The sequence below is a fragment of the Lissotriton vulgaris genome, chromosome 3_1 (assembly GCF_964263255.1).
Source record: "Lissotriton vulgaris chromosome 3_1, aLisVul1.2, whole genome shotgun sequence".
Classification (NCBI taxonomy): Eukaryota; Metazoa; Chordata; class Amphibia; order Caudata; family Salamandridae; genus Lissotriton; species Lissotriton vulgaris.
The window spans coordinates 1,891,796,524-1,891,820,476 of NC_141689.1; the positions used below are offsets into that span (position 1 = coordinate 1,891,796,524).

The window sequence follows — 23,953 nt, forward strand, 5'->3', positions numbered from 1 at the left end:
TCTATGGTGATTGTGTCCCACAAGTATCTGACTAATAGAAGTCAACCCAAAAGATGAGTATTCATCACCTCCACTATTTAACACTCATCTTATCTGGGATGTCTCTATCCCTTTTGATTGTAACTCTATCCCATGTGCCAAGTCTGCCCACTCCTTATTTCAATCGTATGGGTATTTCGGCTTCCAATGCGCACCAGAACAAACTCCACGTTGTTTACATCTCCCCGCATTGGTCCAAACTCCCGCGCATGCGCATCAACCACAAATTCCAAGTCCTATTGCTTTGGCCAGGACAGTCGAACAGGCACGCATGCGCGAGAGGCAGCCCTTCCCTTTCGGAAGTAAGTATCCTCTACCCTAAGCGGTTCGCGCTCTATTCCTCTCCCGCTGTTCTCACCCATGCGCAGTACGCTCGCTTCCCTTCCCGGAAGCGCGGACGCGGGAACATTCACCGGAGGCTCATAAAACCGCCCACACTGTCTAAACCGGGATCGACGAGACCCGGTTACGAGGGCTGCATAGGTGTACCTACAGGAGACAGGCGCCGTGGGCGTGAGTACTACTCTGGGTGCAAAGGACCATTTAAGCTAAGTACTGACGCTGCTTGCTGACTGTGTTTTGTCCCTCTTCCTTCCCATTTTTGCTTTCCTTTCAGGATGTGCCAAATGCGCCGTCCCCTCCCTCCCGCGGTCTATGGGGTGGATTTTCATCCCTTGTGAAGTGAGAACTTACCTTTCTCACCTCTTCCGTTATCTTGTTGCTGAATGGTCACCGGCCATTTGGCCCATTGATCGCAGAGTGATTTAGTGATGCCTGAATGTCCTCACTGCCATACGCCTCCTTTTTCACTTATTTCCCTCCCTGCGCACTCGCACAGTTAGATTCTGCAATTTGGCAATCTACCATGAGAGTGTCACTGCATAAAGCTATACTACCTACCATTTAGTCTCGGCCACAGGCAGAGCCACGCACCTCTGCTATTAGGTATGAGTTGTGCACCCTGACACCTTGAGCACAAGTAACTAGCTTGAATCGGCTAATCTATCGACAAGAATTCTAATTGTCTGTTTGTCTTGTTCTGTTTGTCTGTGTCTTTTTATTCCCCACAGGTGCTTTTTACTTTTTGTCTCTAAATTTTAGAGACCTGAGGTGTGTGCGTCCTGCCCTCGGGTGGTGAAGCCCCCTCCTTTTTTTGCACTTCACAGACTTTTTCACTTTCAAGTCCTCTGGTTGGGTGGGCCTTAGAGTGCCCATACCGCCGAGGTTTACACTCTAGGTCCTGACGAATGCCAGGTTAATTATACCACACCGGCTGAAACATGTTCATGTTGACCATTCACGTTGTCACTTAATGCTAGTGGGAGTAGACCATCCAATTAGTTGGCCTTACTCACCATCACATTTTTTAACCTTGCCCTTGATGATCTCTGATTAAATGAATTTTTTGATACATACAAGGCAATTTTAACTCACCACTTCACACTATTCACGTAAATTTTTACATAGCCCTCCCACCCTCACAAGACCAGCTCCGCAGTAATTCTGGCGTCGCAGCACACCGGGGTGGCATTCGGTCACACCCGGTGGGGCCCGATGATGAAGCAAGTCACCGACCAGGTCGGTGAGTGAGGGCTTTCTTAACAAACCAAATGGGCTTTGTTGGTTCCTTGTGCTCTGTGCTTCTTTCCACCTTAATCAGAACAGGAACACTCTTTTGTTGTTGATGTCTACTTTTGCAGATAAACAGCAATTCATCATCCTGATATTGTTTTAAACAGTCAGTTCCAATTGTGCCAATAATGAATTCCTCTAAATCTGCTTTTAATTTTGCAACATCAAGTTGTTTTGATTCAGGAACTTGTATATTTAATTGAGTCTATGTTAAATCTGTTTTGTTCATGTTCTTTTCTGAAGAACCAGAATCAGATCCTGTAGCTGATGGTGTCTGACCATTTGACAAACTTGGATTAAAAGTTAAATTTGGCATTGTTTTTTCTCGATGTATTTCTGATAATTCTGAATAAAAATTTTCAGCCACTTTCTGAATTTCCGCATTTAATGGAACAGTCAGAGCCGAATGTCTATTTTCACCTTGCTCAAAAACTGGTACAACAGGACCAATTGTTACTGGTACCGTTACTGCTTGCATCCCTTTTGTTAATTGTTGAATTAATTCTCCTTTTGCTCTTAAATATTCTGACATATTTGGTATATCTTCAGGTACTTCTGCTCTTTTATCATTTCTCTGGAAATTATTTCTCTGTTCTGGAATTTCTGGATAATTTCTGCTTTCTCTTGGGGTATTGGGTTTACTTCTTGACCTTACTCTTTCAGGTAATCTTAAGAATCTGGGTGAATTTTCATCAGCTTCTCTAGGAGGTGCACTAGGAGAAATTCCTGAAGAACCTCTCGGGGTTGACTGTGAACAACTTGGCTGATAAGGTGGTGGATTAATAAAAATTTCTTCTAAAACCGCATCATCTAATTCTTCATCAAGATGACCTTTCCTTCGGGTATTCTTTTGACCTGATGTTTCAAGAACTAATTCCCTAACTGGGTACAAACCATCATACATATCTGCTTTTCTCCAACGACGCACTCTATCTTGTTTCCCTATTTATGTCTAATTTTGCGCCTCTAGATGTTCCCCTATTCTCTCATTCGAGTTCCATCATTTCAATCTCCCATTCAACCAAAGCTTCAAATTGAGTGGGTCTAGGCTTTGGCGTAAGAGCCATCATTTTTTCTCTTAAGTTTTTCAAAACCTTAACATTAAATGATCCGTCTTCCGGCCATGCTAATACACCATCATCTTTGGTATATTGCATCCAATTTTCAAACCAGAGGACAGTATGATAACCATATTCACCTTCCATGTATGCTGCGGGTGTTTTGTACTTATGAAGTAATTTTCCACCACGCGTTTCAATTTTCTAATCAGGGTTGAATACATTTTTAAATTTCTGAAACCATGAAGGCTTCTTTTCCTCCTTTCCGTACCAATAACTCATGTTTTAAAACGATTCCGTTTAATTTAGAAAAGATCGTAAGTATTTCCTTGTTGTTCCGCTACTCTAGCCAATCCGTGCGCAAAACTCACCAACAAGCCAATTCGGTTAAGCCAAGTCACTACCTTGCTCAACCAATGAAAATACTGCTTTTAGAAAGAACCAATCAGCTAACCGCTCGTTTCAGTCACGTGAACCAATCCGTGTGCTTGCTGTATGTCAACCAATCGCAGCGCGAACCCTGTGACGTATACTGCGGCTGCAGTGAAGCCGCGTGTGTCACGCCGTAAACTCACCCCTCCTTTACAAAATTTTCACAGCGCCATTTTAAAACACGTCTTTTCAATGAATTCAGTTAATAACTACAGAAAAACAAACCATTTGCCCGTTTCACTAAACAAAGTGATAGTTTTTATCAAATATTCAGATTCTCACTCGTGAAATAGACGACGCTATTTTCACAAAATCATTTTTACACATTCAAACGGAAAAACCCTGACCATGTATACATGAAATCTTTGGCAGGACTTTAACCAACCAATAGAAATCCTCAATCGCCAGTAAGAATAGACGACGCTACCTTACACTTCACTCAAGCCCAGAAAAATCCTACTACTCTTTTCGCAGCGAGTTTTAAAACGGGCTCCTAGTCCCTACACTCAAAGCTACAATTTCATAGGCAATCCTTGCTATACATACAACCAATCATACCTAGAATCCCTAAACTTCTGCTGTACGTCCACAACACTAGTGATATGTCAATATCACCAATTTGAAACAGAACAAATGAACTGTGTAACTTCACCCGTCACACTACTCTGCCGGCTACTTAATCAGGAGTTTTCACACTGCTGGAAAAAACCTTTCGACTACATATAACAACTGGACAAACTTAACGTGTTAAACATGTATCCTATGTATCTATGTAGCATGTTAGTTACCATAGTAACCATCCTCTGCTACCAGAAAATGGATCCAGCGGGCCTTAGGAAATTCTGCCTCATAAACGTTACTCTCAACCACAATACTCGCCATAATTCATAAATTCATCACTAGACCCATAAATGACTGAGACATGATTTGGCCAACTGAATCATGTGGCTTAATTAATCAGATCTATTTTCAAACCTATTTATATACATATACAACTGCAGTTTATCATCATCATTTATATAAATATGTACATTTATTTAAGCCACCTAGGCAATGGATTAACTAATTATAACTAAGCACGAAATAACTAAGACCAGCTTGTCATTTCAAAATCTATTTTATTAACTTTATTATCAAGTAAGAGCATATTCAAATTATTATTTCTTTTATTTGCATTTAAAAAGCAATCATTTATGTAGTAAAGGCACATTAGACTGTCAGTTTAAATCCAATCCGCATTGAAGAGTATTTAAGCAAAAGGAACTCATTCCCTAAACCCTATTTCCCTTACTAAATAAATGGAACCTAAAGGGAAAAAGCAAAGTTTAAAGTTTTCTTACGTGAGTCAAAAGTCCGACAGCATCTCATGAGCACAGGAACGAGCCAACAAAGCTCCTCCCAAGGGGCCAAGTTTTATACCTTTTCTCTATCTAAAAACTAACTAAAAGAATACTTTCTAGTGACATTCAACACGTTGATTGGCTGACAGCCGTCAGGCCACATTAAGTCATCGCCTCACGATCCAAACATGTGCCTTTCAGAGACACCATTGTCTTTCGTCCCTTCCGAGGAAGTTTGTAACAGTTTATTAAAACAACAGTTCGCTGCTTCCTCAGCTTGGCGGTTCCGCCGCTTCCTGTCCTTGGACGGAGCACATCTCTGCACAGTTTCATTATGAAATTCTTTTCAACTGACTTCATTTTGTGTCAACCTTGACCACGTCCTTTCACTGTGCTCGGCTCATCATGACAGGACAGGATATCAATCACCCTTTCAGAAACTAGGCCTCAGGCCTCTTTTCACGAAACTAGTATGCAAGGAACCACAAGACATTAATTAATTCATGTAATGAATAATATTCTGTTACCCGCCCTCCTTGCAATTGTTAACCCATTAGTTTATGTTACCTAGCTTCGAGCACAAGAATAAACAAAACTTTGTCACATAAAAGACACAACATAGACAAAAGCACACTTAAAAATAAGCACATGCTATTATTTAATCAGCCGCAGTTTATGTTGACAAAACGAAAAGACAAAATTAATATATTATTTGAACATACTGACAAATGCAACAAGAGCACATAATATTATTCCCGCGTGTTTATGAAAGTGCACATTATTCTAGGTTGAATTAATACAAAATTCATTAATATTATTATTTAATTATGGAAGTTCAAATCAGCGAACAAAAACGCAATTTATTTTAAAAGTTCGCTTCATCACTTCTCATCAGGTCGGCGCTGCAATACCTCATAGGCACCCTATGAGGGGCTCTTTGGCGGAGATCTTTTATTCCTTGCCGCTTGGTGACGTGGGTGTGTGGGGCCTAAAAGTGTAGATATGTTGATCATGTAGGTCAATAGACTGTGCAAATTAAAAAAGGACTAGGAAGGTGAGCCAGAACAATTTTAATAACCCTGGCATCCAACCTGGGTAAAAATTGGAGTGGCGACTACCTCATGGGATGTTTCAGGTAGTTGGGCTCAGTCTCGTGTGGTTGACATGTTTCTTGCCTATTAGTCGAAATGATCTGACGGCGGCAATTCTTCAGGACCTTATGTGGGAATATCTATCTACACTACATCTGTGGTATTCTGGTGCACTAACCTCGATATACCACAAGTAACACCTAAAGGTTAATTACCTATAGATGGAGTGGCCAACCTAATGGAAAAACAAACAATGTTAAACAGTAGTAATGATCATGTCTATTGGTCATCGACTACCATTTTTCCCTGTACATCACAACATGTCAAAGCATGCAACCGTATTGTGCCTCACATTGTGAATAGAAGTGTATTATGTATTACAATCATACAATTCTGATGCGTATATCTCAGTCGCTCTATTAGCAATGGTTATATGTGGTCAGGTGTAGCATCCTCAATGAAACGGTAACTGAAAAAATGCAAGCTCTTCACTCACCAAGAACTATATGACATTGGCCCCATCAACTTCCGGCAGGTAAATGACACATGGAAGTGTCCCATGTCCTAGAGGGATAATTGGCCAAGAAAATAGCTCATACATTTAAAATCAGAAAAGTAGGAACCAGGCAGTTGTTCCTGAGGAGGGACTTTGGGGGCTGTCACACTGAGTGGGAAAGTAGTTAAAAGTGTATAGTCAGGAGGTCGCTGTAAGTCGTGATCGCCACCCGTCACCCTCTGTCCAGGTGGTCACCCGTAACTAACCCCTGCCCCTCTACCTACCCGTGTCCCAACTTGGTGAGAAGATGGAGGGTCAGAAAGTCGGGGCGGATAGCAAGGTCCCGCCATGTAACAGGTAGGATGGGGTGGGGTCACCCGCAAAGCAGCGTATGTCTGCTAAAACTACAGGCTCACCTTTGAGTGTCGAGTCAGCTGGTCCTCCCTCCAAAATGCTGGAAAAAGAGACCTACCCCACACTGCCGGAGCCGGGAAGTACCAATGGCAGTGCAGGTGCCGGCTATATACTCGGCTGGCTTGGCACGCTGGGTCTGTCAATTACGAGTGGCTGCACACTAGAGTGTTGATTTACCACACTGATGGGAAGGGCGGCCGCCATTTTTGAGGTAGTAATGTATGTTCGACCTGCAAGCACCTTGTTGGAAGGTGCAAGCGGACGCTGGAGTGAAAAGAATAATATAACTCTTCTCATGTAAATGCCATTATGTGCAAACTACGTAGAACCCGGTCAATTGATGGGTACAATTCACATGCTTATCTAAATGTGGAAATGCATGATAGTGCAGAGGTCCACCATAAAACGATACAAGTGCATCCAGCCTCCTAATTGAAATGCTGATGTTGCATGTTGGAAAGTAAAACCGGAGACCCAGGTGAAGACTGTTTCCGGGTCCCGAAGCGGGAGCCTTGTGTTGAATGGGGGGGGGTGGGGGCGGGGGGAGGGGGGGGGGGTTTGATACCGATCAGAGGAGGTTGATGGAACCTGGAACCTCGCCCGATCACCCAGGCACAGTGAAGAGCAGCCAAATATTGCTACCCAGATGTTTCAGACAGGACTGTTTATGGTCACCTCAGATGTCTAGATGTGGGGGGTACTAGGACCTGTTCAATGTACTCCACGGGATGTCCTCGTTGTTTCCCTGTTTGCCAGTGGCTAAACTCTGCACCCACCTTTGTTCAATCCTGAACAACGCCCCTGGGGTTATTACCGGGTGTGCTTCCAAAATGACCCACCTAAGAGTGTCCGGTGTGTCCGGCTGTTGTAAAATGAGTGTACATTCTTGTTGTCACTCGATGGCATCTGATGTTACTTTTATGTTCAGTGGTTTGTGTTTTTGCCATTCTGGTGGTCATGGCGATATAACAGAGGTTACAGGGACAGAGGATCATGTAGATTCAGTTGGTGGTATTACAATTAGTGTGTCTGACCAACTTCCAGGTAAATGTGCTAGAAAAAGATATTTCCTATGTAGGTTTGGTCAAAGAACATACTGCACACGAGCCACATGTGTAATGGCCCATCATGGGTGGGAGGTCCCATAGTGGTCTCTGTAATTGTATATTTTTTGTGTTTGGCCTAGTATGGATCAGCATGTCTTTGGGGTTGCTGGTCCATTTGAAAACTAACCTCGGTTCTGGCAGTTCTAGCTTGCCAGTATTGAGGATACCCCAATGCTTCTTGATAATGTTCCTGATCCTGCTGGAATCAGGTGTGTAGGATGTGACGCATGGTAATGCCTCCGTGTATTATTTCTGGTTAGCTTCCAGCAGGGCCTCTCTATTGTTGTTCCTTGCCCTTTTCATGGCATGTGCTATTTTGCATTGAGCTATGATGCCCTCTGTCAGCAAATCTTAACAACCTTGGACGAGGTAGCACCCTTACGGAAACGGAAGGACAGATCCAGAGGGACCAATGGTTGGTTCACCGAGGAACTCGGCCAGGTGAAGCTACGCTGTAAACAAGCGGAACGCACATTGAGGAAAGGGTACTCAGAGCAGGACAGGGCTATCTATAAAGGCATCTTACTGGAATATAAGCTCCAGTTAAGAAATGCCAAAGCCAAATTCTTGGAAGAGACATTGGCAAAGGCATCGAATAAATCACAGACCCTGTTCAAATTGGTAAAGAGCTTAGCCAACCCTACATGTGCCATACCATCTCCACCGGTGTCACAGGAGCTTTGTGACTCTTTAGCCACAGCTTTTGATGACAAAATTAGGAACATTCTGAAGGGCCTTGAGGGTTCTATGCAGCCTATGCCATCTGGGTCTTGTCCCTCTGTGTCCCCAGGCCACCCGGCTTCTGAGTCAAGTATGAACAAGGAGTCTGCCTGTCAGTTGCCGAGTTTTCCAATACCCTCGTTGGAGGAGTTTTGTGCTCTGGCTAACTGTGTATCATCTGGCTCTCCTCTTGATCCCATGCCGCACAAGATCTGGAAGGCCTTTCAGGGCAAGCTGTTTCCCCCGCTCCACTCAATCTGTTGCCAATCGTTAGCTACTGCATCTGTACCAGACTGCTGGAAATTGGCTATTGTAACACCTTTGCTAAAAAAAGGCTACTTTGGACACCCTCTGCCCAGCCAATTATAGGCCCATTTCGCTGCTACCATTCGCGATAAAGATCTTGGAGAAGTGGGTTACGAGAGCCTTGGCCAACTTCCTAGAATCCAACTCCAGTCTGGATGTAGCTCAATTTGGCTTCAGACCGGGCCACGGTACTGAGACTGCTCTGGTTACCGTGTTGAATGACCTGCGAACGCGTGTCGACAAGGACAAGTCAGCATTTTTAGTACTGCTTGACATGTCGGCCGCGTTCGACACGGTGAACCATGAGGTCCTCCTGGGCCGTCTCGGTAATGCAGGAATAACGGGCTCAGCACTAGCCTGGTTATCATCTTATTTGGATAACAGACAACAGGCAGTAACATTACCACCGTTCCGCTCTGCCATACGCCAGGTGAGCCAGGGTGTCCCCCAGGGTTTGGCGATAAGTCCGATTCTTTTTAATCTGTACCTCCGCCCCCTGATACAACTTATAAGATCTTTCGGTATTCAAGTCATCAACTATGCCGATGATACCCAATTGATTTTTTCTTTTGAGGGTTCAGAGGCAGTGTCGAGGGACACCTTCCATCAGTGTATGTCGGCCACAGCAGAGTGGTTGCAAGCCAATTCACTCCAATTTAATGGCGCAAAAACGGAGATATTGCACTGCTCTTCTGACCGACTCCCTCGCCCATTGCCGGAAGACTTTTGGCCTAGCTCCATTCCAGGCTCGGTGGAGGCAGCAGACTCGGCCCGCAATCTGGGAGTCATGTTCGAGTCGAACCTGCAATTGGACGTCTCGGTGAACAGGACTGTTGGGACATGTATGGGCCTGCTCCGTGCTCTACGGAAGATACTGCCGCTTCTCCCGCGGGAAGCCAGAGTAAAAGTAGTGCGTAGTACCATCCTCAGTAGGTTAGACTACTGCAACGCACTACTTCTAGGAGCCCCAAAGGTTTTGATCCATAAATTACAGAGGGTTCAAAACATGGCGGCTAAACTAGCCCTATCCCTGCCTCGCTCGGCTTCTTCTGCCGGAGCCCTGGCAATCTTACATTGGTTACCGGTCCAGCAGAGGATCTCCTATAAGGCTTTGTGCCTGGTTTTTGGAGCACTGCACGGTCAAGGACCAATACCATTGCAAAATCTCTTTTCGTGGTATCAGGCTGCCAGACCTCTGAGATCCGCCTCAGCGTTCTTGGTGAAAATCCCAAGAATAAACAGAGTGAGAATGGGCGGCCGCGCTTTTAGTTTTACGGCCGCCACAATGTGGAACACTCTACCTCTAACACTGAGGAGCAGTCTAAATTTGATTCTATTTAAAAAGGACCTTAAAACCTTTCTCTTCCCTAGAGCAGAATAATTGGTAGAACAGATGGTGGAACTGATCTCAGCGCCAGGATACCCGCTGGGTGACAGCCGCGCTTAATAAGCATTAAAATACATTTAAAATCCATACAAATACATTGTGGGAATTGATGTTTCATCAGGTTCTCGGCTAAGTTAGTTCTGTTTTGTAGTCTTGAGTAGAACTACAATTTCTCATGATAGGGAGAAACTGACCAAGGGTAGGTTTTCTTTCAGGGCCCTGGGGTGGTGACTGCTGAACATCAGTAAGCTGTTACTGTTGTTCGGTTTTTTATACAGAGTCGTATTCAGTTGATTTTCTAAAATTCTTATATTTACGTCAAGGAACACCTTTGACTCAGATATGGTATTGGTAAATCTCAGATAAGGATTTAAAGGTGAATCCAACTACAGAAGTCGTTGCAGCTGGCTTTATCCCCCTTCCAGAAGATCGGAATATAATCGATAAACCTTTTTTTAAAGTTTTATGTTATCAACATACATAGCCAAATAAGGAAGCGCTACAGCAGCATGAGCAGCCTCCCACTTGAATGACCTTCATCCTCACACAACGCTCCAAGTGCCTTTTCTAATCATGTTGCTGGTAGAGAGGTGGCGGCCTGAAATCCTCCCCTTGCTTTAGTGAGCGAAGGCCCAATCAGCCAAAGAAAAGTAAAAAATATATATATATATATTTTCTTTTTTCTATTTTACTTTGGCTGATTTGGCTTCCCTTCCCCGAAAGCAAGGAGAGGCCAGAAAGCCATCTGTGTAGCAGCACAATTTGTAGAGGTACAAGGATTATTGTGTACTGTCCTGATTATTATGATATTTTCCTATTTAGTTGTGTTTGTGAGCGCTCTAGAAAAAATGTAATTATAATGAAAATAAACATTTATAAACGTAATCAAGATATGTACAATACATTTACTGGAGATACCTATTGTAGAGAACTAGGATTACAAATGAGTCACTTTTCTTTACCCCATGCTTAAATGCATAATTTCAAGTCTGTAAACTAGATTCAAACACGAAGCAAGGAGAACTGTAGTTAATTTTGAACTGTGTTGTAAAGCCAAGCATTTCAAACTCACTAAGAACTAGCTGCATTCTGATGTTTGTTTTCTTTTTCGTTTTAAAGGTTGGTTTAGACTACCAAAATCCATACTTGAATCCTTTCAGAGAGTTCCAGAGGTGGAAGCACCATCCGAGTGTGGCACCAACTTTGGAAGGTGGAAAGCGCATTGCCTATGGAGCTAGGGCCCTCAATGAAGGTGGCTTTCAGGTAAATAATCTGCCTCAAAGTATAAAGTAAACACATTTCCGTTAGTTTACTCTCCACTGTGGCCTTTTTAATGTTTTTTTAAAATTGAGTTTCACTTAAAGAAAGGTAACAACATAAATGTGTTCCTCGGATCCTAACTATGACCATAAGCCTGAATATGATGCCACTTGCTTCTGCTTTCATATCCAGACAGTGTGTGAACATCTTAACCCCTTCCATGCTCATGGCGAGCTGGGCTCGTCATGCAGTAGCCTCCTCCCAGGCTGAAGACGAGCCCAGCTCGTCATGAATTCATTGAATTGCCCATACCCCCAGCACAGCAGGGAAATACACTCAGCAGCAATGGTGTTAATACACATTTGCCTATGTGCACTCATGAAAGACTGTACACTGCAGTATAATTTCATGAGAAATGTATTTATTTTATTAATTACTCCATGGCTATTTAAAGATAATTGTTTGCAATCAGTAGCCCTACGAATGACATTAGGTAGCTCTCCACTGTCAAGTAGCAGTCTCTCATTTCAAGTCTGACAGGTTTTTATCCTTGGTAGGACTTTGCGATTGCAGACTCTACTTTTAGGATGAAGAGGTTGAATTAAACAGTGTCAAATAGGGGCTGCATATAATGGCTCTAATTAGGTGCAGCCTTTACTAACACCAGCGTAAGTAGAGGACGTGGACGAAGCTGGCCTAGTTAACATCACTGATGTGGACGTTAACAGACCGTGAGGACAGACTTGTTGGTCTTTGCTCAAGTGTAGGGCTGGTAGTCGTGTCTTATTTTGCATATAGAGTACCTCACCTTTTCCCGGTCAAAGTAGGGTCCTCCCAGTGCAGCTTGCTCTCTTTTAATGCCAGTTCTGTTGATATTGAGGATTTTTGTGCCCCGTCCTGGGGAAGTTCTACCTCCCTTTTGGGAGGGAAGCAGACCAGGAAGAAGCCTGTGAGATGACCAGGAGACCGACCTCAGCGAGGTGCTGTGCAGAGTGAAGGGAGAAGGGCGAAGAGCCAAGAGGTGGGATTGGTGAGAGAAGGGTGCCCTTGACTCAAAGCCTCACTGGTTGATTGTAACACACCACTTTTTACTATCAAAGTTCCCATTGTGAAATGATGCCCAGAAGCTCTGGTAAAATGGCAAATATGGGGCGTTTGGTTTTCCGATATAATCTAACCCCTTGGACTAAGCATAATTTTAAAGACAAATACGACTAGGTACACTGAGATAACAATAAAGAAGCAGTTGCACATGTCATTATACCAAGGCACTCCCAGAGGGTATATAATAACTGATCACCATATTACTGCAGGGATTGGGGGAACTTCTGTTATATGAAAAATAAGCCCTGCTTTTGAACTACCTCAGACACGATTGGCTATGTTACCGATATCCCACTACCTAATTAGAAAACCGCTTGTAATTCCCTTGGGCTATCAAGCTGTAGAGGCCCTAGGTGGTCCAGCGGGTAAAGTGAGTTACTTTAACCCTCAAAAACTAATGCCTGTAATGACCGAGTGAGTGTACATGATGGTATCAGTAGGGATAATTGTGATGTGACCCTGACTCATGAGATCTATTGGCATTCAGAGGAAAGCAGTGAAGGGGCAAAGACTATAATATTGAGCCCTCTTCCTCCTTCTTCCCTTGTTGATGATTATACCCTCCCTAGTATGCTGATACAGATTAAAAAAGCACCTCCTGGTTCATATATAGTGCGTTTTGGTGATACCATTGAAATTTGCAGCCAAGAGTGAGATAAACAAGCATTAAAAATGCAATAGGTCTTGCAGTTTCTTTGGGTTAGTTATTGACTTTGTAAAAGGCAATTTTTTTTACCCTTGTGTTATTAAGTGTCCTATATTAGCAACATAAAATCAATGTTTCATTCTGAAGAGCATCCTAGGTAAGTTTTTGGAATTAAGCACAGGGTAAATAAAAGCGAAATTGGGAATTAAAAAACAGTGTAGCGGTGTAAGTTAATAAAGAGATGGCCTCGACTGTACCTAAAGACTGATAATTGCAGACACTCACAGTGAAGTCAACCAATGTCTGAAGGGGGTTGAGCACTGCCCGATCCTGTATAATGTAGTGAGGGAAAGAAAAATGTGAGTGACACAACAGACCAATGGATGAAGAGCACTGGCTGAAAGCCCCTCTAAGTATTTAATATACAAAAAGTGTAGTAATTGTGAAAGGGTCTTGGCTAACGCCAGAAGTAAAAAACAAAATGGAAGGAATCTAAATTTTATCACACCCTTGGTGGCATTATTAAAACACAACATTCCACACTTAGGAATCGATTAAGAATCTGGGCCCCATCTTTTACACTGAACTGGATGCCACAAGAGATGTTCGCCATAAGGATCGCTTCTCATGGACTGAAGAATATCCTCCCACTAAGGCCTGCGTTTACCAGAAGAACATTGTAGTCAGCAGGTATCAACTCTTCTATTTCAGACCTTCCAAGATATGGAACGCTTTACTACAGAATGTTAAACACACGTACTTTTCCAAGACATTATACTTAGTCCACTTTTACAATGTCCACTCACCTTCTATGACTCCTAGATTGCAACGCAAGGACATAAAACTATCCACACATGAGCCTGTTGGTGAGCACCTCTCCTTCCTCTTTGCCAGTAATATTCAAAACTGCCCAGTGGACCTGCAAGGCCAATCATGCGTAACCTTTTATTAAGAGGTGTAAATGATAACTCCACTATCTGCAGTCTCTAGAATTTCCTCCTGGACTCTATTCATACTAAATACTGGGACACAGACATGCAGTGAACCAAGCAGTATTTGAAGTCATTTAAAAAGCTCACAGAGGGACTCAAAGCAGGAGAGAAGATTTTATCAACATCGAACAGTGAGGAAAAACTCTGAACTACATCCAGCTCTGAGCTTTGGACAGGCAGCGAAAAGATCTGAGATACAGGCAAAAAGGTGAGAAGCTCCAAGCTATGGCCAAGCAGGTGACACTCATCTACACTGTGGGAGGAGAGATGATTTGCTCTGACTAAACTACACACAGAAAAACAAAAAAGGAGTTAGTAGGGCGCTTGTATTAATTTAAGCACAGTATGCCTCGCAACAGAGTGCACACTAATCTAGAAAGGCTAAACGTTAAAAAAAACTCGGTATTCACCAGAACCAGAGTTGCTCACACATTTTTGTGTGATGTTACGTTGCACCACCGGGACCAGGTTATGATGCCTCAATGTGCAACTTATCATGCCACAATATTCAATAGCAAGTAATCAGGCTTTGAACCCCCCACCCCCATGTTTTAGGTCTCGCCTAGCGTTGCAGCGCATGCACTGCTCGCTCGGCGAGACATATTGTGAAAGAGTAGATTTTAGAAGGAGACTTCAAGCCCCGCCCATCATTTTCATTGGGTCACGTCAGCATATATGCTAAACGCTGGCTTCCCATTGAAAATGATGCTTTTTGGCCACCGCCCTTTCTCCCTTTCCTCCGGCCCATCCGGACTGGCTCGTCTGCTTCACAGCTGTCGTGAAGCAACTTTTTATCTTTATGGGGCCATCTGTTTCTAATTAGCGTGGAGGAGCGCACTGCCCCCGACCTCTAACCTCTTGGATGCTAATGACAAGGGTAACTCGTCATGGACTTTCCATTGATTTCAATGGAAATTAAAGGAGAATACTAATAATGCCTTAGCACTAAAGGGGCTAAAAAGGGAAAAAATCTTGGTTTTGTCAATCTCTTTCCTTTGAGAGGTTGGGGCAGTGCATGCCTTCACGCTAATTAGAAACAGATGGCCCCCTAAAGACAAGCGATCAAAGACAAAACCAAAATTTTTCTTGAACACTTAATCCGTTCAGTTGGTTTTCCTGGCATGACTGTAAGCAGAATAATTACTCTGAGGGCACCAAGAGGAGGAAAGGAGAGGCTGCTCGTCTAATACCGCATTTAAGCAGCGCCGATGCTCTTATTGTGCTCTCCCGTTGTGCTCTCCCGATACCTGTTCTCTCCAGATACACGCAGCGCTAATGCCGCTCTGTGCGGTCAACCGATACACATAGCGCTAATTTGTGCTCTCCAGATGCACGTAGCGCAGATACCTCTCTGTGTTGTCAAGAAACCATGCATTGCTAATACTCCTCAGTGTACTCGCTAGATGCACATAGCACAATACCACCCTGTGCTCTTCAGATACACGCAGCACTAACACGCCTGTGTGCTCTTCAGACGTGCTTTGTGATGGGGGAAAGGGACTGCTTTCTTGCGCCGCCTTGCAAGAGGAGGAAAAGAGAAGTTGCCCGTCTAATACCAAATATAAGCAGCGCCTATGCCGCTCATTGTGCTCTCCCGATACCTCTTCTCTTCAGATACACGCAGCGCTAATGCCTCCCTGTTTGGTCAACCGATGCACATATCTCTAATCTGTGCTCTCCAGATGCACGTAGCGTGGATGCCTCTCCGTGTTGTCAAGAAACCACACATCACTCTGACTCCTCTGTGTGCTCACTAGATACACGCACCGCAATACCACCCTGTGCTCTTCAGATACACGCAGCACTAACACAACTGTATGCTCTTCATATGTGCTTTGCGGTGGGGGGAGGGGTTGCTTTCTCACGCCGCCTTGCAACGGAATGCAGTTTCAGGCCTTCTGGCTCGCCGCCTTGATGTTTTGATTAACTGTAACAATGGGGCTCGCATGGCTGGTCGTGGTGCACCGGATGGCTGAGGCAGGCTTCCTGTTGCGCAGCGGGGGCTGTCTCCGCACCGAGTGAGTCAAGCAGCAATGTTCAGGCTTCCCGTTACGATGGGTAAGGTGCAAGGTAACGGCATAGGTAGTCCCACACCAGCCACCACAGCACTGATCGAAGTGGCAATTGTTATAATTGGCAGCTTTTTCAATCATTCAGTGAAGAATGTAATATGTTTGTTCTCCCATGGTAACAGAGATTCGAACTGATTTAGAATGTTTTGGTTCTTTACTAGTTCGGGCCTGTTGGCTCGGGCCTGTTAGCTCAGCAGATACAGTAACAGTAACGGACAAGCGCTATGCTATGCAATAGGTGTTGCTTTTGGTATTGTAAATAACAATGGCTTTTAATTTTTGAAAAGGCATTACCATTTACAATGCCAATAGCTCTAAAATTTGCGGTTGCGAGACCTTTTGCATTGTAAATGCTTGTTTTTTTAGCTATCTGCTTCACTGATGGGGGCTACTTTCATTTTGGTGTCCAAGATTATTTTTGTCCGAGTCCGGACAGAAGTCAGTACCACAAACATTTGAAAAAAGCTCCTCATTTAACTGGCATTACCAATATTTCAATCTCTATGAATAAACCCAAATAAAACGTCAAAAACAACTTGCCTTTTCACCTGCTTTGCCTCAAATGAGACGCTGAGCCTTTCAGGATCAGGAGGCTGCTTGTATTTGTTAAACTTAAACCTAAATCTCTGCAGATGCGTTATGTTGAGAGAAGGAGTTTTAGTTTAGTCCTATCCAATGTACCAGAAGTTTCTTTTTCGCACACTTAGCCAAGGATCACACATGGTGGCTAAATGGAGAACGCATAAATGCTTCGCTGTGTTGTTTTTTGCTTTTAAATGCAAGTTCCCAAATCTTATAAAGTTTTTAATTAATAAGTTTGTTCAGTTTGCTACATTTTAAGTAAATGCTTTAATTCTCCGAGGCTTGGAATTGCAGTCGGTCTTTCCCCTTGGCTTAGCAATTGTGAAACTATTCATCGAATGACAGTATTTTGAGTGCGACATAAAAGACCCTCATCCCATATGCGAGACCTTCAGTATAGCGCTTACGGGCAACCCTTCTTAAGCTTGATATCTTTGGTCACTTAATACCTTTGTATCAAGCAGTACATTGAATTCTGGGTCTTGTAGTTTCCAGTTTATGATTACAAATATGAGTTTAGCAGTCCTATTATTGAAAATGCAGGTGACTGATTAACCAAATCTGGTTCAAAGTGTCACAGAAGATATATAGCGCCTTGAGTGAATGCTGCCTTTTTAACCAAATCATCTTTCAATGCTGAGATTTTTAGGTTTATCGTTAACGTTTAAAAGAAGAAAGTCACGATTACAAATATGTAAATGGAGAAACAAGACAGGAACGTTACTCACACTTGGAACTGGGGAGGAAGTTGTCTGATAACGACTTTCACGGATTTGTAACAAGCGTTAGCCATAGCCTTAGCAATCACTTTTGATTTTTATTCCTTCTTCTCCATAACTTTGCATTTGAAAAGTGTGCATAAGTGTCACGTGTCCTCGAGTTGTGTGTCATAATTGGAAGCCAATCCTTCATTGTGATAGTTCTAGTTATAAAGAAAACTAAAAACTGCAAATTTCAGAATGCAATGAGAAATACAGGGCTGGTTCAAGAATTAGACCTGAGAAAGTTAGGAGGCTGCATGCGCTTGCTGTAGCCCATCTGTTCGATAAGTAAAAGTGGCAGCGTCTCTATGTAGAAGCATGAAACAAATCTTACTCACCTTATGGTAGATGTTGTTTGAAAAAGGATTTAATTCAAGAACATAGCCTGTGACAGGTCGCTGTGAATTTTGAAACCGGGTGAGGCTTGGAAAGCGATTTGTTAATGTTTAGTTGGCAGTGCTAATTAGGAAAGTCAGTAGTGTTCACCTGCTCGTGATAGCTCAGTTCGGAGAGACTCACAGCAACTATGCATCTACTTGGGTACCAAACAGCTGCCACGGCTGCAGGGCACTTTATTAAATAGAAAGCTATGCTTTAGTGTAGTTCCTTTTACCCCTATAGGCTCTGCGCATTGGAATAATATACACTATAGTTTTGACATAGGACTGACGTCAGTATGTCTCTATTGATTACATTAAACTTAATTACTTGTGTGTTCCAGCTAGTTCAGAGGTCGCTAGAAACATCTTGAGTAAACAAGAAGGGATTAGTCTCTGACAACCGCATAAACATGACCACTTTGTTTCCCTTAGATTCGGAACAGTTCTTCTCAGAATTGTGGAAACAACAGATCACAGTTTCACTCAGTCAATCGTGCATGCTTCGTTGCTACAGTGTTACACAGAAATAGATAGACTGGCGTTTCAATAAAAAGGGTTTATTGAACAGTCTTATTTCTCGTGCAAGAGATATGAGCTGCTACAATCGTAAGACAGAATGCGAAGTATAATACGTACAGCGTTAGCAGTAAGATAAAATAATACTGCAATAGCATGGTTTGTAGCTATGACATATATTCATAAAAATACATACATAAATAACACAGGCTAAAATGTAAATACTCATCTGGTGCTTCTAAATAGTTCTACCCCAGTGTACCTAACCTAAGTGTAGTACGAGGTAAGAAGTAGGTGCTGTTTTCTAAAGTATAGCTAGCTATAGTTTAGTTTTCCCAAAAGTTGCCAAGAGTCCCTCTAGGTTCTAGTCTGCTCCATACCTTAGAGATCGAGACCCGGAAAGAGATTCCAACCTCTCTCATTCTAACACCCCGCAAGGGGAGTCAGAAAAACTGGAGCTGGATTCTCTGCAAGAAGGATGACCGCGTCTGGTCAGTGTGTCAGGCGGGGACTCTAATTCCTTCCGAACTTGCCGCGGCGAACCGCGTAGCTGAGCCGTGCAAGTATGTAGTCGAACCGTGGTTTGCCATGGCAAGTGAAGGTATATTTCTCCAGTATTGGGGTATCTTCCATAGATTCACATGCCTGAATCATCCCCGTTGACGGAGTGGGAGTACCACTGTACATAAAAATAGCAATAATTATGCATAGCATAGGAACCTCCTAGGTAGATTAGAACCAGGAAGTGAAAAAGCTAGAAATCAATAGGAAAAAACTTCTCACTAGCATGACTCGTCCAAGTCATTATATATAGTCCAAACAACAGCCAATCAGGCGACAGCACACTCCAGAATGTTCTCCTCAGGGGTGCAGGCTCTCAGATTTTCTACTGCATGTCGTGTGAAGGGAGTCTCCCTGAGGTCTGCTCGGTTCTTCTCACTTTTCTCCTTGGAATTTTTTCATTTATGATGTCTTCTTCAAAGAAAGCTCTCCTTTGACCTTGTGAGTCTTGTGGGAAGCTCCGGTTATTTTCAGAAGATCCTCACAAGAAGTGCATTTACTGCCTATATCCTGACCTCCAGGTGAGAGACTGCAAGATCTGTAGAACCTTCCCTCAAAAGACTCTGAGGGACAGAGAGAGACGTCTGCTTCTATGGCTACAGAAGATTAAAGACCAGGCAATCTCTTATCTGAAGTTGGAAGTATTGCCTCTCTTCAGACTACCTCCTCTAGGAAGAGGACTGCTGAGGTAGAAGTTTCTTCTCCTGGGGCTAAGGTGGCTAAAAAACAACACTCCTCCAAGAGTGCTGAGATGCCTTCTACCTCAAAAAAGGTTGTGCCACCTTTTAGGGATAAGACTCTGCCTTATGTCCCCGAGGAAATCTATGAAGTCTCAAGCTTCCAAACAAGTTTCTGACAAGTATTTACCTCAGAAACGGGGTCCCTCGTCGACCAGCTCGACGACGACTCCTTCGTTGACGGAGCATTCCGTCGCCACGGCGACGACTACAACTTTCTCTTCGCCGAAGCCACAGATGATAATGTTGGCGGTGGGCTCGCCTTCGACACTGGTTTCTATCGCCGTAAGACCTGTCCCGTCTGAGGGAGGTAAAATCTACCGCCGACGTTCCTTCGACGACGAAGATCAAAAGAGTGTCGTTGACGATGGCCTAGTTGACGTCTGCCTCACCGACGACTGTCTCGTTAACTATGACTCAGTCGACACCCGCCTCGTTGACTATTACTTTGTCAACAGCTGCCTCGTCGACGCTACCATTGACTTCATGTACGGCTCTTCAAATTTGGTCTGCATCTACGCCGGCAACGACCTCTACACCGTCTACAGCAGCAGCTGTACAGTTGCCTCCCTCAACAACCACGCCTTCTTCGCTGCATAGGCGTTGTTCTTTGTTGGAGGTCCTTTCTCCAATTACTATTTTGTCAGCTAAAGTTCCTCTCAGATTACCAGAACAATTGCTAGACTCTGGAGAAGATGAAGATGAAGGTGATAGATTTCGTACTGCTAGAAGCCCTTCAGAACTTTTCATTAAGTATCAGGATGTGGATCAAGAGAATGCTTTTGGCCCGGAGATGGTTACCCCAGTATTTGTTGGACGATTACTATCGCTGTTTACCCCCACCTGAATCGGCTGCTTCTCTACCGCCCACACCTGTTTCTCAATCCTCATCAGCCTTTAGGTCGCCCAGGCCACATTCTCCAGTTCCTTTGCATCGCTCCGAGGATGTTCACACCTCTGACGACAATAGGGAGTAAGGAGAATTGGATGATAGATCCCTCCTTAAGGAATGGGATGATTACCAAAAACAAAACTTTGTCTCCGTCGACTCCCGCTCCTGCCGACTCTCCTCCTGTTGACATTGGAGATTTTCACCTTCTTATGGAGAGAGATACAGTTTTCTTCTTCCTATGGAGACAAAGAAGGAGGATTGTTTCCTTTACGATTTTAAGGATCAACCACAAAAACAAATACGGTCCATTCCGATTATTGATTTCATTTGGCAGGAAGGATTAAAGATTATTAAAGCTCCGGCTTCTGTTCCTGCGGTTCTGCCCCGATAAAAAATATAAGGCACCGGACAATTCCCCTGCATGTCTAATAGGTCAACCAAAGGCAGACTCTGTTATCGTCAAGCAGCTCCACAATGAGTGCGGAATCCCTCTTCTCTGCTGTCAGCTCCTCCTGATCGGGATGGTAGACATTTGGACGCTTTTGGGAAGGTGTTCACTATGGCAACAATGACCGTCCGTGCAGCTAACACTCTGGCTATCTTAGGAAGATACGATAGACAGATGTTGTCGGACATTTCTCCCTACATCGACATGTTGCCTGAACCTTCTAAGTCAGAAGCACTTAAGATCCTTCAGGAAGGGGAATGAATCTCGGCTGAGATTATTGATTCATCAGTGGATGTTGCATCTGCAGGTTTTCGACAACTGGCAGGTGCTGCGGTCCTGCGGAAGCAGGGCTGGTTGAAATCAACATAGTTTCGCCAAGAGGTTCAGGCTAAAATAATTGATATGCCTTTTGATGGCAAGTCTCTTTTTGGGCAGCATGTTGACGAGGCCCTACAGGCTATTAAGAAGGATACTGAGACAGCAAGATCACTCTGAACTCTTCAATTTCGTAAGCAGCCCTTTCGTGGAGCCAGAGGCCGCGGATCCTTTTCTAATCGAGGAGGTTATAACCAGCAAAGACAATATCAGTCTTATCAAAGTAACCAATGTTACTCTTCCCAACGCCAACAGTCTTTCAGACAGCAACCTTCTACCTCATACTCACAAAACAGAAGGAAGTCGACTTACCCAGGCCGTGATGCACCCATGAAGAAGTGATACCTGCCACCTACTCAACCGCTTACCCCTTTAAAAGTTGGAGGAAGAATCTCCAGTTTCTACTCAAATTGGTCACACAACACCAGACAAATGAGTCTTAGACATTGTAGCCAGAGGCCATGTTCTAGAGTTCGTAAAATTCCCTCCAAATTCTTCTCCCAGAGGACCACCTCCAGCTCACTTCTTGGAGGTTTTTGCTCAAATAAATTTGATGTTGCGAAAAGGAGCGATCGAAGTAGTTCCCCGATTGCAAAAAGGAACCGGTTTTTATTCCAGATTCTTTTTGATAAAAAAGAAATTGGGGGAATGGCGTCCCAGTCTAGATCTTCGCTCCCTCAACAAATATCTAAAAGAATTGTCCTTTTGGATGTGAACTCTTCAGGAGATCCTTCAACTCATCTCGGCGGGGGGATCATATGACCACCCTCGTCCCTCAAGATGCTTATTTTCATATACCAATTCTACCCAGACACAGAATGTTTTTGAGGTTCAGAGTGGCTGGCAGGGATTTTCTGTTCAAGGTCCTGCCTTTCGGACTACCTTCCACACCACAGGTCTTCGCACTGGAGGCTGCACACCTTCGGCTGGAAGGAATTCAGATTTTTCCTTATCTAGACGACTGCATTATCAAGGCGAATTCTTTCAAAATCGCAAATGTCCACTCAGATGTCTGTCCCTGTTCCAATCTCTGGGTCTCTCCATCAATTTTGACAAATCTCACCTCGTCCTTGAACGTTCTTGGGAGCCACCATAGACACTGTGCGAACACAAGCCTTTGTCTCAAACGAAAGGCAACTGAAACTTTGCAAACTCGCCCAGTTACTGTGATCAAGAAGGTGCGTTTCAGTCTGGCTGTTCAAGTCGCTTATGGAGATGCTTTCATCTTGCATTCCCTTGATCCCAAACTGCCATCTCATGATGAGACCTCTACAAGAGGAACTCAACAAACAGTGGCTATGAGTCTCGGGATCTTTCGACGATCTCATCCACATCACTTCTCGAATAAGGGGCACTCTACATTGGTGGACTTGCAAGATAAATGTAACCGCAGGCTGCTCATTTCTAATAGAAGCCCCGAGCTTCGTAGTTACCACAGGTGCCTCCCTCGAGGGATGGGGAGCTAACCTACAAGGACTAGCAGTCAGTGGAAAATGAGATGCTCAACAACGAACTTGGCATATCAACCGCTTGGAATTGTTGGCGATCTTCCTAGCCCAAAAGTTTTTTCGCACCATTATTCTCGGGGCGTCAATGCTGATCCAGACGGACAACGCGACAAGTATGCACTACTTAAATAAACAGGGAGGGACAAGATCAGCTCTATTGTCTCAACAAGCCCAAAAATTTGGGATTGGGTGATCAAACATCGCAGAAGTCTGACAGCAGTCCATGTCCCCGGAGTTTCCAATGTTCTCGTGGATTCCCTCAGCAGATCGTCAATATCCAATCACGAGTAGGAGCTCCATCAACCAACTTTGGATCAGATCTACCAGGAGTGGGATCGGCCGGCTCTGGACCTGTTCGTGTCCAGTCTGAACCGCAAATGCCCATTCTTCGCAAGTTGGCTTTCCCACAAGGGATTGTGCAGGAATGCGTTTTCGATGAACTGGTCGCAGATCTATGCCTACGGTTTTCCACCAATACCGTTGGTTCCCAGGGTTCTCCAGAAAATGAAGGAGCATTGACGTCTGAAACTTATTGCTCCCAGGTGGTCTCTCGCCAGTTCTGGTTCACCGATCTCTTCCTTCTCTCCGAGGGCGATTCCATTCAGTTGCGACCAATACCGAACCTTCTATCCATTCAGAATTTACAGATCTGCCACCCGGATCCTGCATCCCTGCACTTAGCGGCCTGGCGCCTGAGCACTTTGAATTTGCTCACTTAGACATTTATTCTGACTGCAAAGAAGTCTTGGCCACTGCTAGGGCACCTTCCACAATAAAGACATACAGGCTCAAATAGAAACGATTTGCCTGTGGTGCCAAGCCGCCAACATTCATCCAATGTAGGCAAAACCAATACAAATGTTGCCTTTCTTTTTGCATCTGGCAAGATCAGGCCTTTCACATTCTACCCTTTAAGTATTCTTAGCGGCTTTTTCCAGATTCCGGCAGAATGGTACAATTCTCTTTACTCTTCCAGGATACTCCAGCAGTTCCTACAGGGATTACTTTGCATGTTTCCTCCCATTCGCCGTCCACCTCCGTCCCGGCATCTTAATGTTGTGCTCTCACAACTCATGCGCCATCCTTTCGAACCTATTT

General features: G+C 44.0%; 1 protein-coding gene across 1 annotated transcript in view; it reads left to right on the top strand.

Moving 5' to 3' along the window:
• Positions 1 to 23,953, top strand: part of ETFDH (electron transfer flavoprotein dehydrogenase) — a 412,507-nt gene that overhangs the window by 257,972 nt on the left and 130,582 nt on the right. Inside the window, exon 9 of the mRNA XM_086962357.1 lies at positions 11,141 to 11,284. Within this exon, the coding sequence (XP_086818483.1) occupies positions 11,141 to 11,284 (144 nt within the window). The remainder of the gene's footprint in view (positions 1 to 11,140; positions 11,285 to 23,953) is intronic.